At 38.9% G+C, this 15,479-nt stretch overlaps 1 protein-coding gene across 2 annotated transcripts in view; it reads right to left on the reverse strand.

Moving 5' to 3' along the window:
* Nucleotides 1-15,479, reverse strand: part of RASA2 (RAS p21 protein activator 2) — a 70,277-nt gene that overhangs the window by 46,757 nt on the left and 8,041 nt on the right. For both annotated transcript variants that reach the window (XR_011920254.1, XM_072407672.1), the window contains exon 2: nucleotides 2,833-2,950. Coding sequence is in view for 1 of the 2 variants with exons in the window: in XM_072407672.1 (XP_072263773.1) it covers nucleotides 2,833-2,950 (118 nt within the window). In the remaining variant the exon portion in view is untranslated. The remainder of the gene's footprint in view (nucleotides 1-2,832; nucleotides 2,951-15,479) is intronic.

The raw sequence follows: 15,479 nt of genomic DNA on the forward strand, positions 1-15,479 counted from the left end.
ATCACTAGGGGTTAAATGAGGACAATGCTCTCCATTCACTTCTAGTGCTCTGTGATTGGCTGAGGTTTTACATTTCTCGGCCATTCAGCACTAGACTTGAATGGGGAGACTTGTGCCCCATTCATCTCTAGTGCTCTTTGATTGGCTGAGAAATAGGAAACCCTGACGACAGCTCAAGCATCATCAGGATTTCCCTTTCCTCAGCCAATCAGGGAGCAGAGCAATCAGCGGAGCTCTGCTATGCTGACAGCTCCGCTCCCCTGATAACTGCCACAGCCCTAGAGGAGCTGTAGTATGTGTTATAGATACAGAACATGTCACAGCTCCTCCAGGGCTGCGGGAGTATTCAGGGGAGAGGAGCTTTTATGTACCCCTGTACTCATTCCCTGAAAGGGTTAAAAGTAAACCTTTTATAAACGTATTAAAAGGCATTTATAAAAGTTTTTTAGCGTTTTAAAGTTAAGCTTTAAAACACTTGTAAAAGTGCATAAAAAAGCATATAAACGTGGTAGGAACGTTTATATGCATTTTTTAAACCGTTCATGAAGACCCAGCGTTACCTACTTGTAGAAACCATGTGATGGATTTATTTCGAATCACCAATTTAAGCAGTTTTTTGTGTTTGAATATTCAACAATCTACGTAAACTTTTAGTATCTTGATTGTATGAAGAGTGATAATTATAAGACACTAACTTTCAGAAATGTTTTGAGGACAAAAATATCCCTTAGTGCCTAATTACACATATGCCTCATCCCTAACCTAAATATAGATACTTTTATTTAGGGTTGGTCAATCACCATGGGACTTTAGCGGCATTGATTTTGTATGATTCTATCTTAATAACAATTCAATAATTTAAATAATATAAGACACATATTTAATATAAGACACTAACTATTGTATTGATGATCTCTTAGCCCACAGTCTCTATGATCCTCAAAAGAAGCCTTACGGCAAAACAGGAAATGCATCAACCCTGTTTCATTAAATGTGTTTTCATTGAACTGTATTCTATATTGTATATACATGTCCAGTTGAACTTTGTCAAGAGATTATTTTTTTTTTTTTTAATAAAAATATACGTAAATTGCCAAAAAAAAAAAAAAACATTCTTTTTCTACCTTCCTTAATTGTTCATACTACTTTTACCTGCCTTGCATTAAAAAAGACTACAGCTGCATAATCCTCTACAAATCACACTTGCCGATTAGCTCTATTTCTTTAATGTACTGTTTTACAGGAACAGCAAAAAACTAACACTGCTAAAACATAAAAGGTTTATGAACTATAATTCCTGTCCACAAGAAATAAAACAACAGTTTACCTATTGGTTTCTCCATAAATGTTGACTGATAGTTACCCTGGAAAGGGTCAGCTGCGTGATGTTTGATGAGGTCACAGAGTGTGTGTGTGTGTGTGTGTGTGTGTGTTTGTGTGTACATGATCATTATCCTATCTCAGTATGAACTGAATGAATTTCATGTTAGGTGCATAGGTACTTTTCGTCTAGATGGTAAATTCCAGGAAGAGAAGTTCAATGAATGAAACGAATATACAAAATATCACTGAAAGAACCATGTCAACCAGAGACGCCACGTCAGCAGAACATCACTCGGAAACGACTCTTGTGCAACAGTCATTACTGAAGAAGCGAACAACGGAAATGATGCAAAAACAAAAGCCATACTGCTGTGGTTTCCTACCCTAGAGTGGCTTTTTTTTTTTTGAAATGACAAGTTCTGATAAGCATTCTAATACCGCATCTTTTAAAAAGCCAAAAAAATTATTTGACATGAGATACAGTGGTGCTCAAACATTAATGGCATGCCAATTAAGTTCACAAAGATGAAACAGAAACTAGACTAGCTTGCTTAATTCATTGTTAAAAGAACACCAGTGTGGTTTGTATCAGTTTTTTAATAAAAGCCCGCAGCTTCCTCTGGACATACAGGTTAGACAAATGTATGCCAAAAACCTTACAGATTCCACAGATAAATTTCTAAGCTCATCATTCTTTATAGTAAGACATGAGCAACTAGCTGGAATTCAGAGCAAGCACTGCATACAAGAACTGGATCAACAACCCACTTTACAGTTGTGTAAATATATCAGGACAAAGCCTGCATCAATAAGTATTTTACACGTTTAGAGTGGTAAGAGGGAAGATTATCCATTACTTGACTATTATTAGCACGCATATGTAAAACTCAATTGAAGGGTAATTGGCTATTATAGAGACCGTTTACTCTCTCTAGGTAAAAGAGCTTAATGTCACTGAATAAAATATAACATTGCTCCTGTAAGTGACCACATCCCCTGGACCCAGCTGAAGAGCTTTAGGTGGGAACCATTCAAATGTCATTACCTGCCTACAACATTGCTTAGTGGGTATTGATACCCAGGATTGAGGAAGAGTCCTGTTTAGTGTACTAAAGTACAACTTAGTTTGTAATCTCTACAGGGCAGCATGGTGGCTCAGGGGTTAGCACTCCAGCCTTTGCAGCGCTAGGTCCCAAGTTCGGTCCCCAGCCAGGACATTATCTGCATGGAGTCTGCGTGGGTTTCCTCTGGGTACTCCGGTTTCCTCCCACATCCCAAAAACATGCAGTTAGGTTCATTGGCTTCTCCCTAACAATTGACCTTAGACTACATTAATCACATATGACTATGGTAGGGACATTAGATTGTGAGCTCCTTTGAGGGACAGTTTGTGACACGACTATGGACTTTGTACAGCGCTGCGTAATATGATGGCGCTATATAAATACTGTATAATAATAATAAAAATCTCTACTTAAAAATCTTGTGAGTAAACATGACAAAACTTACTTGAGCGACTTTTCAACAACATTGGTCCTAAAGATCTCCTCCTGGTCCAGATTCACAGTACAAAAGCAGTCTCTCATCTTGTTGGGTCCTGGGTATGGTAACAGATTTTTTGCCTCGCCTACAAGAAAAAAAAACAAACAAACATACACAATGAGAAAATTATTACCCTAATGCATTTATAAGATAGAGATAGGGAGAAATAAAGAGTCACTGGAATAAAGAGCAGAGACAATGTTATAGCAGCAAACAAAGATTATTGCAGTCTAGTTATGTTGATGACTAGATTTTATTGTTAGATGTACCATTTAAAGAAATCACATACCTCCAGTACAAATGAATGTCTGTAATTTTTACATTTTGACTACGGGTCTGTTAATTTGGCAATGCTCACTACCTAAAATGATATTCACATAACTAAAGTAATTTTACTGCAAAGTATACACTTTATTCTACAGTTTTACCATGCTTCGTTTCATAAATGTAATCTGACATTTGAAATAGGCCAATGCTATTTGGAAACTTTTTTACCCCCAAAGAAACCACCAAAGAGAGAGGCTGGAGAAGGATTACCTGACCCGCCATAGAGAACAGGGGAAACAGGGCTACCAGAGGTAGACCCTGTAAATAGAAGCAAAATACAGGGAGGTAGTTGCTCCAGTCTGTTAGGCCAGGATTTGAAGGGACCAAAGGAAGAATTCCAAAGGAGGCAAAAGGCTTACACCTAATCAACTATTCAAAGGAAAAACTTCAAAAGAAAAAACACACAGGACTAAAGCAAGCCTGTCTTGCCCTGTACTGTAATAAGCTTAAAATCTGAGACCCTCCTGGCATCCCAAACCTATATGCTTGTTAACATTGAGCAAGAAGCAGGGACCACCTGAGGTAAGAGAGGTCCAAAGTGAACAAACACAGAATAAGGAATTTTCAAGGATGGACTCAATAGCGCCCCCTTGGGTGAACTATACTATATATTGAAAAACAAGGACTTTTTTTAATTATTTTATTAGAAGATATTAACAATATTTGTGTATTACTCAAAATAAAATTAAAAAATAAAACAAATAATATTGAGATGAGCTCAGCCGCTCTGTCCCTCGCACAGCAGCGTGGGCAGATTTGATACCAGGCAGTGAGCACTACTGAGCGTCTCTCCCTAAGCAGGGTTCCATGACACGAGGGAGGGGTAACCGCAGTGCCACCTCACCTCCATTCTGGACACTGAAGGATCCCGGATTCCTGTTAGGATTTTATGTTTGAGACCCTGTATCTGGCAAGTTGTTATGTTGGTAAAATTAGGTTTAGTATCAGCTTTCATGGTCCCATGTGTACCCCGAAAATTTCATGTTTGTACAACAATTGGTGTGGGAGATATAGAGGTTTATACTTGGGGGTAATGACAACAGCATGGACACAGACACAGCTTTTATGCTGCTGCTGGTGTAGGAGGAGTAGGAATATCCAATAGGCCAATAGGTGATCCGCAAGAAAATGGTGGTTCCCGGCTCTGCGGCTGGTGCGCCCCTGAGCGGGGTCAGGAGAAGGAGGCCAGAGATGTGGGCCATGTCCCCCCATACAGATTGTAGGCTTCAGGAAGTGGGTTGTGTACCTGGACACAAGCCGCCAACTGTCCCGTCACAGGCTTAGACCTGCGATGGGAAAGTGGGTGGGTTCTTGCATCATGACGTCACTAAAGGGAAGTTTCTTTGAGTGACACCCGGCTCCCCACGCATGCGCAGTCCAGGCCAGTAAATTTAGTGGTCCGCTGGCCTGAAAAGGTTGGCAACCACTGCTAAAGAACACGCTCACTTTCGGGGAGCTAAGAATAAAGCAGATTCCCATTGAAAAAGATAGGATATGCGCGTGCAGACAGCACAGCTATCTATTCGGCCCCCACCGATGATAGAGCACTACTGAGCTGCCCATATGCAAATGCTGGGCAGCTAAACGATCTACAGCCACGGCTGTGGATCAAACTGGGAGGGAAAAGCTGGGCAGAACAAGGGGAGTGGGATCCTTCTGCATATTGCCCAAGGGGGTGGTGGCTATTCCTCAAGCCCCCTAATATGTTTTGGTCAAAAAATGCCCACTTAGATTTCTTCAGCGCCCACTGGTGGGCAGTACCTCCCATGCTGGGAACCTATGGATTAAACTGACCAGGTCAGCAGAAAAGTACAAGGGTTTGGCGTTCCATGTAGCTCTGAAAAGCAAGAACAGCAGCAGGGAGATGCTTCCACTATATTAAATGGTGAGAGAGGGCATATGACCCTACACACAGGAGAGGACTGAGGCACACAGTGCCCCAGTATTAACCCCTTCTGTGGTTAAGCTGGCAAAAAAAAGGAACAAAGAAAGGTACTTTCTTGACCCAACCAGCCTACTCACTTGAAAAGTCCTCAGGGGCAGGGCACCTGCCAAACAGCTAACCAGAATAGAGTCCCCCTTGCTCGAGAGTCAGCTCCAGGCTATTTTGGCAATTTCCAAATATATATATATATATATATATATATCTCAAAAGAAAGTGCTGAAAAAATAAGGGTTAGTCTAGTACAGGGGTCTGCAACCTGCGGCTCTTCAGCCTCCTTGTTGTGGCTCCCTTCGGCTGCCGCGGGGAGATCTCTGATGGGGGATCCCCTTCCTCCCAAGACACTGCGGAGGAGGGGGATTCCCTATCCGGTGTTCTAATGAAAAAAATCTACCAGTGAAATAAATCTACCACGGGGCGTGTACAAATGGGTGTGTACAATGACATCCCTCTCCTTTGAACCCCAAATCCTCTGGAATGGGGGGGATGTACAAAACCAAAAATGTAGGTGCAAGTGGGGGACACCTGTGACTAACACCCCCTGAAATTTTAATTGTTAGGCTATCATCAGAACATAAAGAACTCTGCCCATCAAAAAAATCTACCGTTACACATTGCTGGAGGCACCTGAACCCCAATTTCTCTGGAACAGGAAGGGGGTACAGGTGAACAAAATTGGTGCAAGTGGGGGACACCTGTGGCTAACACCTCCTAAAAACTCCACCCATCAAAAAACCCCTACCCGGTTACACATTGTTGGAGGCTTCTAGTACCTAAACCCCAATTTATCTGGAAACGGGGGTACAGGTGAAAAAAATTTGAGGTGCAAGTACGGGACACCTGTGGCTAACACCTCCTAAAAATTCATAAAAACTCTGCCTATCAAAAAAATCTACCCTGTTACACATTGCTGGAAGCATCTAGCATCTGAACCCCAATTTCTCTGGAACGTGGGGGAGGCGGTACAGGTGACCAAAATAGAGGTGCAAGTGGGGGACACTTATGGCTAACACCACCTACAATTGAATCGCTAAGGCATCGTCGGAAAATAAAGAACTCTGCCCATCAAAAAAATCTACCCTGTTACGTTAGAAGCCTCCAGCTTCTAATGTAACAGGATGATACGTTAGAAGCTGGAGGCTTCTAGGGGCATAGTTCAGTGTTTAATTTATTTCAAAGTAGGCCTACACATGCACACTTGTTGTAACAGGTAAAATTAAAAAAATATTAAAACTTTTAAAAGTTTATAAACTGTGTTATGTTTTGCGGCTCCAGACTATTTTTCTTTAGTGGAAGAGGAGGCAAAATGGCTCTTTTGATAGTAAAGGTTGCTGACCCCTGGTCTAGTACACAGAACAGCTGATCAAAAAATGCTCAAACTACCAAAGCCAATTGGTAAAACACTTATAAACTAATGAATTTACCTGCCACTGTTTCTGGTATATATACACATAAGCATTCTGTTATTTAGCCCATTGCATAGTCAGCAGCTACCTACATTCTTACTTCAAACTATGACCTTTAAACAATTCATTGAGACTATATGTAAATCCTTCTGCCAGGTCCACTTGTCCCCAATCCCCCTTGCAAAGAAAAAGAAATTCAAAGACTGTAAGAAAAGAAAAACTCTGGGAAATTAGTATTCCAAGCAAACCATCTAACATTCTAAACAGGCTGGCCCACCGGTTAATCAAAACCAGTGTGTCCCATCTCCATAGCTCTTCTCCAGTAAGTATTGATATGCAGCAGCGGGGCCTCCATTATGAAAACCACAAGGAATACCATTAGCATACTAAGCACACTCTTTAGCAAACAGAAAGAAGGGGGGGGGGGGGGGGGACAAAATATTTAGGGACTAAAAAAGCAGCATACAGTGCTTTACCTTTAATTTACTGAATACACCTAGTTGTAATTTAGTTAATTCTGAGTTATCCTTTAAGAAAGCACAAGTACAATTGTTGTTTACAGTAATTTCATTTACCCGATTTATATAAAATTACCTATTTAGGCAGCAATTTACAGAATATGTTGAGACTTTGACATCACCTTCCATTCCCCCTATAAACAAAGGAATCATATCCCTGAATCTACAAATGGTTTTTATATACAATTTTCAACATATGATGTTACATAGAAATCTCAATTCTTCCAGTAAAATTTGAATTAGGCCTGGAACCTCCTACTTTACTGTTGGCTCTTTCATATGATGGACAGGTACACTTTCTATTGGAATGCGGCCAGTACTGAAGGAAAACTGTGCCTATATCCAGGTTTGTGACAGATTAACTTTTTTCTAGAACAGGGTAAGACAAGCCAGGTGTAAATGATATAACACTGGAAGGCATCGTAATTTGTTCCTCTTTAGATCCGTACATTTTTATGCATTGTTCCTGAAAAAAATTTTTTCCTGTTCCTAGATCTCACCTCCTAATGAAGCCTCCAATGTTATCTAGTTATGAGAAGCTAAAACAAGTAGGGCAAGTCTTAAAAATAGTCCTAATAGGATTCCATTAGGCAAAAAAAAACTGGGTACTTGACAATTCCTAAGCCAATTACATGTTCAATGTCTCAAACTCTGTTAATAAAACCAAGTTAGACAGACAACGTCCCCACAAAATTAGTCCAAGCACTCAAATACAAACGATAGTGATACCAAAGTTAGATGTCAGTTAACCTTCCTCTGTGACTTCATATGGGGGAATACCCATGCACATCCAAGAAGAACAAACTCTATGCACGAAATCTCCAAAAAAGCAAAAGTTGAGAGTACCAAATGTCTGCTAAAAATATTTGCTCTTATTCCCACTATTTTTTTTGCATAGGCACCGAATGCTTGCACATCATGAAAACTTTTTTCCACTTCAATCTACAAATGCTTTGACGTGCATTTGTTTTTACTAAAGTCCCACTTAACAAAATACAGGATCAGGAAGGTGGTTAGTGCTAAAAGGGGACAGGTGATGTCCCTTTTGTAATAATCCCTTTTACCTACCTGAACACGCTGGAGAAATGTCAAAAAAGAAGTGCAAGCCAGGGCGTTGGAACTCCCCCGCAGGCATTAATTCACTGCCTGCTGAGCTGTGCATACGGGGAATGTTCTCCCCAGCCCCTTTTTAGCCTGGGCGCACAACCCGGCACTTTTTAGTAACCCCCCCAGGTGTTTTTGAGTGGTTACTGAATAGTTTGGTCACACTACAGGGGCTGTCACCCACCTACAATTTCTACCCATGCAGCTTATAAAAAATTTCTGGGTTGAACACTGGCAGGGGTTGACAGGGAAATCCAGCAACCCCAGCTTCCCTTGAGCATACCAGGTACGATACAGTAGGTGAACGAACTCCTGTGTAGGAGTTACTTAATCAATGAGGAATAAATAAAGAAGCAAGATGGTGGTGCCCTGCGCTGGAAAGGGGATAGACGAGTCACGACGGCTCAGTTCTGCTTTAAGGTAAGCCCTGCCTCTTCATTTCCTTTATGTGCATTTCCCTTGTTTACAAAAGATTTACTTTAGAAGATCATTAGAAAAATTGAAATAGGCTTTATTAATTTTCATGAACAAATATGCAAGTAAAAGCTTTAGGAAATTTTTGGATGGTTTTCTGTGGAGAGGAACACAGCTGATTTGCTGTTTAGCAATATCATAACTACTGAGTGTAATTTGGTGCCTTGTTTGTCCTCACAAGGCAGTTAGCAGTATGTAGCTTGTGCATATCTTATTCTAGGTATAGGTAGGTATCTAGGTGTAGGTACTTTTTACATGCAAATTTAAGCGTGCAATGAGCTGTTTTTAAAAGAACTGCTTTTCAAACGTAGGTTAAGCAGTCCTTTTAAAAGATAACCGCCAGATACACGCTGAAAAAAGACAAAAATCAAACTGTGAAGGATAAAACCATTGCTATACAATAACGGTTAGTTCAGCATAATTTGACCACGTTTAACATGGTAATTTGAACAAATTTCATATGAAAAAACAATTCACTGAACATACAATAAATGGCTTTTGGAGTTCATGGTTTACAGAGGGAAGAAATACAAGTGGCAGAGTGATCAGAGAAACAAGAAAGGGATTTCATAACATTCAGTTGGAAACTATTCTTACAAAAACACCAGAACTAGAGATGATCTAAAGTGTGTGGGTGGAAGACACAGAGCAAGAACAGATTACTTAATACAGAGGGACGTTACGGCTTGTGATATTTAAAGGGGATGTAACGCTCAACCGGAATGCAATACAATGGTGTAAAACACAAAACTGTCCTTCCAGATACAATATTATCCCAATTTAAAGTTACAGGTACTTTACAATGGCGAGTTTGGCCTTGGGTAGAATCATACCCAGGTATAAATGCTCTATGAACATTTTCTTAAGCAGTTACAACCTGTGGTATAGAATTTATTCTTTTTGACATAAAAACGTTCTGGTGTCCTAAAGCTCATTCTCTAATTCCTTATTAATTAAAAGTATCTTTCTTTGAATACTCTGTATAGAAAAAAACTAATCATACGGATACAATACAGGAACTGTATTTGAAGGAAATGGAGGGTAGATAGGATCTAATCCACATTGAAAAGTGAAGCCCTTTCTATTAGACTCTTAAATCCTGTATTTTGAGAATGAGCAATAGGGTACAAGCATTTTGTATCTTTACACAGCAGGATGCTGGGCCTGTCTATGTCATGGGCAAAAACAGCTGCCTCCATATACCTAAGTACTCAAATATTAAGAAATGTACAAGTAGTCCTTTTTCACATTTTAATTTATAAAAAAGAAAAAATACTATGCAACACATTTAAATTGGCATGGTTAAGTCTTGTTTCTATTCCTTCTATCTATATAGCTCTATAGGAATGCAAATAACAATATGGCAAACTCATTACAAACACAAGCCTATTTCCAAATAATATTTGTCTTGCCTTTTTGTGTAATGCTCATTTAAATTATCTTTAACATAAATATAAACCTAATTATTAAAGTCATATTTATGGTTTAACAAGATAGCGTTATTCAAAAAGTTTCTAAATCTTCTCTTCCTTAAATACCTGGTGATGCGGAACTAAACTCTAAAATTAAAAAATTGCAACCAAGTAGGTTCTTTATTGCAGAAGGATGAAGCGATGTCTCTTTTGCAATAAATAACCTTAGTTGTTTGATCTAAATTTTTTAAATACATGCACCTGTCCCTGTTCTTTCATGTGCAGTCATCTTTTTGTTTCTGCTCTACCTGGTTCTCAGATATGCCGCTCAGCATTTTTTTTTGTTCTTTACAAGAAGACATCTATCAGGCAGTTAAGTATATTCTTTTGCAGAAGGGACATCACCTATCCCTCACTGCAATAAAGACCCGTCATTGCTAATTTTAAAAGCGGAAATTTTGTTCCTTTTTAAGTTTCAGGCTCTTCCTATTGTCCCCCGATATGACACCCAACCTGTAAAAAAACAAAACAAGTTGTATAACCCCAAAAACAGTTGTTTGAATGAAAACTGTACTAATATCAAAGTATTATTGGTTTACACATCCATAAAAGTCTTTAAGGCTTTCCCCTGCAGAAGCCGATTGATACACAATGAGCTGCAGCCACTGTATTACATATATTATATCAATATGTGTGGGGTAACTTTAGATCAGGGAATGAGGGAAAATGACAAAAATTTACTATGAAAGTAAGGTGCTCCTTTAATTAATAACTAGTTAAACTATTCTTTTTGCTAAGGCATATATCTATTTTTAAAGCAATGTTGTTACTGTGGCCGATGGACTTCTTAGCACTTGACGGACCTCTGACCGCTACTTCACTGCAGTGTCTTCTAGTGATGCAGAGGTCAGAACAAAAGAATCCGGAGTAGTGGGGAAAAATGTCAAATACTCTTACTTAAAGACTGCAATACTGGAATGGAGGCAAGGTGAAAGACCTAATAGCACAGAGGGGAATATATTGCTTTTTCTATTATAAGAAACTTTTTAAGGACCCGAGGGGGTCACTTGAAGCAAGCTTCTTTCAACCTCGGTTTTAGGAACCCTGGGTCTCCTTCAATATTCCCATTGGTTAAGGGGACAGTCTTCCTTTTGATAAACAATGTAAGGGGGAGATACTGCATGGTGAACATGGTATGCAATAAAGCTTTCACACTTACTTCCTCACAAGGGAAATGCTTTTTACACTTTGCGGTCTTTGTTAAACTAGGTCATTTTTGTCAATGACAAGCAGGAAGGCCTACTATGTAGTAGCTCAGACACCTTAGATAGCAGATCACTGAGCTTGGGTATGCTGCATTCACAGCAATTATCACAAGCACCATGTCTAGTCATAAAATTACTGTATGTGGCAGCTTTGCAGTGGTTTGCATTTAAGTGCACCATAAGGACCCTTGTAAATCCCAAAAGTATTTAAGTAACCTATTCTAAAACAGACACAGAAATGCATGACTAGATTTTAACTCTTTGAAAGCAATGTTAACTTATTGCAATCATTATTTTATGATGTATTTTGCCGTGATGGGTACTTACATCACTGCTCTTTACACTGCAATATAAAGGCAGAACTAAATTCAACTCTTAAAATATTAAATTAATATTTTAAAATATTAAATCAATATTAATCAAAAAGGCAATGCCCCTTCTGGAATAATAATTTATACCTGACCAACAGCGCCTTTGAATTGTCAATAACGTTTAGCTGCCATCCTCAGCTCAGCATTGCTTGCCAGAATACCCAGCAATCCCGACTTCCCCTGTCTTTGCTGGGACTGAATGTCATCACAGCCCAGGCAATCCAGATGGCCAAAGATTGTAGCTAGGAAGAGAAGAAAAGGAAGATGGGGGCAACCTGCAACAGAACGACAGGCAAGTATAATGGGCTTTATTTCTGCTTTAACATCAACCTATGAAAGTGGCCATTGTTGATTTGTTTAAAAAAAGTGCAGGGTCTCATTGGCATTGGGGTGCTGTCCTCAAATCACTGAGCTGGGACAACGAATGACACCAGTGAAGTTTAATAAGCATCTACTCCCTTCTTCCGAACATGTTCCAGGTCATTGACTCACTGGGTAGCAAAGCCAGCTCCCATATTTATATCATCACATATTTCTTTTAAACATATAAACAACTTTTTAAACCTAAAGAAAAGGATATATCATCCAGATTGAATTGTTTTCATCCACTGAAGGCCCAAATGCATAGAGAGGGGGTGAATTCATAGACACGGAAGCTTTAGGAATCTCCTTACACTAATACTTGTGTTAATGCCATGTAAATGTGAGTGACTTTTCCAAATCACTCTTATAGGCCAAAATAATGTTTTCTTTACTAACAACCAAATATCACCCAGCATATGCATTGCATTGGACTGAATGGCAGCTGCTTTTGTTTTGACCATTTATTTGTGCTGAGGTGCCAAGGGTGTAAAATAGTAAATAAATAAATAAAAAAGTACCGTCACAGAATAATTATGGAATAGGACTTTAAACATGCTTATTATGTGCTAATCTTTGCTTCATTACCAAGTATGCTTATAATCCATAGCAGGCATGCAGCCAGTGAATTGTCGGGGCACTGAGCTGAACAGTTGTTCTCATTTAGCAATTTCCTTTAAAAAAAAAAATGAGGCAAAGATAAAAACATGATGGACTGGAACTTGCACATTTAAAAACAAATAATCAATAACTGATCCATGTTCTAGCATAGGCATTCTAATGTAGTAACTTTAAATAACAGAATTTTGAACACAATGACAATGAATAAAATGGGGTTGCTGGCTTTTCTCATAGTATATGACTTTCTGCATTTAGGATGTGCTTACCAAGCATGCACATGTGAAGGAATAGAAGAAATATTAGCAAAGTTTAGCAAACTGATCTCAAATCAACCTCAACACATTTCAAATGACCGGATACACTAGCAAAACACTCTGCTTATAATAAGATAAAAGGCCTATCGCCCACATAGGGTATTGACACTATTTTTATATTATGGGCAATGACCACCAGACCAAAAAGGTAAAAAAAAATGTGTAAGAAACAATTACAAGACATTTCTGCCCACCTCACAAATGACCCATTACCAGTGTTCTGCCCAGCCCCTTTCAGTAACCACCAGGCTGTTTTTGGGTGGTTACTAAAAAGTTGGGTCACAATACAGGGGCCATCACCTGCCTACAGCTTTTTTCCCACCCAGGTTTAAAAATTTCTAAGAAGAATAATGCATTTCCATGTCAACAGTAAGTTGCAGAAGGGCCAGAATCAAAAATTACAAGAGTATTCTGCATTTACTAAGAGCACAACAGTTTTCTGGGGACGAAAAAAGGTGCCATGTCCACTTGTTAAAATTCTGCTTAAAATTATCTATACAGCCATATATTCATCATGAATCAGCATTCACCTAAACCAAACTAAAGAACCACTTTTAAGAACACAGGTCAGGCAAGGTCATTATTCCAGAAAGGGAAAGGCGATGTCTCTTCTGCAAGAGACCCTCCTAATCGCTTCCAGTATGTGCAAAAAAAGTAGATGTACGTGTACAAAATCAGCTTTGGTTTGCCAGGATGCCCAGCAATACTGGCTTCCCCTGCACGTGCAAAGAATGAATGAACTCCTGCATGACATATCCTGACCAGGCTAATCAAGATGGAAGCAGATCCTGTACAGGAACAGAAAAAAAGAAGACGATAACGTCACCCTGCAAGGGAACATGGGCAGGTAAGTGGGTTTAAATACCAATAAAACGTTAAATTATTTCATTTTAAAGTATTAGAGGAGAGAAGAAAGTTGTTGCCTTTAGGGTAACATCCCAAGTAGAAACTTGATAAAAGCTTACAAAAATGGTAGAGGGAGTGTAAAGACTCTTAGGCTTTCTCTTAAAATTTCCTTACCCACCTCACACACAGTTATTACCTGAGGTTCAGGCATTCCAGCTCCCCTAATATAGCAATAGTACATTTATTTGGTGCTTTTTTCTGTTACTAACGTTCTATTGGCTGATTGGAGTTTATACTTGGTGCATCCATTTCCAGAGGAAACAGTGATTTATACTAAGAAACACTTTGAATTTAAAGTTGAATCGGTGGGATATTCAAGCCTTTTTGCTTGACTTGTTAAATCTAAGAATCCACTCAGGTTCTTTATATTGAGGTCTTTCAAACAATACTGTGACTATCATATGACTAAGTTTTGAATGCCTCATTTTACAATTGAAATGTTTTAGCTTAGCCTTTTTTAAATGTTAGTGCGCATAATGATTTATTTGGATTAGAATGATTATTTCTCAATCTTGTACAAATTTTTTTCCATTCAAAGTCAAATTTCTCCCAATTCAGGATGTGTCTTTAACTCTACCATTTTCTAGTTCTAGTAAACAATTTTATAAATGTAATTTATTATTGGCCAACTTCAGACAATCCCCCACATGTTGAATGAGTCTGTAGTTTTTCAGAAGAGTGTAGCGCACAACCTTTATAATTTTGCAGAAGTGAAGTTTTTGAGTAATGTCCCAGTACCAAGTCACTAAAACAACAAGTTTTCTGAATGTGAGAGATAGCAGGATGCCACACTAGCAGGTATGTCTGGAAATAATTCTCTAATAAGTAAAATGTATTGCCCAAACTTCTAAAAAAAGGGACTGGGCTGGACTGCTGCATTCTGGCTAATCCTGAATGAAATAGCGGACTGGGCCTGGATGAAATACTGAAATGGATAAAATTGTGAAAATTATCATTGGTATGGCCAGATCCAGAATAAAAATTAAACATCTTGTATCACAAAGAATTTAACCTAATTATCGGTGGCCTGTTGTGCCATAGGCTGAGCCTGCCACTTTTTGGGCACCTGAAGATTTGCTTAATGGCAGGGGGGAACCAGCTTTATAGGTAATGTATATGTATTAGGCACATTTTTATAGACACATGTTGACCACACAAAAGTAAAATAACCCGGAGATGAATTTCCAAAAATGAACAGTATTAACGCAAAAACAAAAACATTCTCCATATGTATATTACATTAAACACAGAATGCTAATACTGTTTCTGTAAAAATGACTGTTTGATTATGTTTTTGGGATGTGAGAGGAAACCGGAGTGCCCAGAGGAAAAGCATGCAAACACAGTTAGAATATATGAACTTCTTGCAGATCGCGCTGAGAAGCTGAGCTTTGAATCTGGGACGTAGCACTGCAAAGGCAAGCGTGCTATCCACTGAGCCAACAGTGCTACAGAACAGTTCGTCTGGTGGAGAGATACACATAAGTAGCACACAGAGAAAAACAGACAAATTTGGAGCATTGTTATGTGTTAATTATTTACCTCAATCCACAGAGAACCACCGATTCTAAATTCTAAAGATTTTAGATCTTCC

The sequence above is a fragment of the Pyxicephalus adspersus genome, chromosome 4 (assembly GCF_032062135.1).
Source record: "Pyxicephalus adspersus chromosome 4, UCB_Pads_2.0, whole genome shotgun sequence".
NCBI lineage: Eukaryota > Metazoa > Chordata > Amphibia > Anura > Pyxicephalidae > Pyxicephalus > Pyxicephalus adspersus.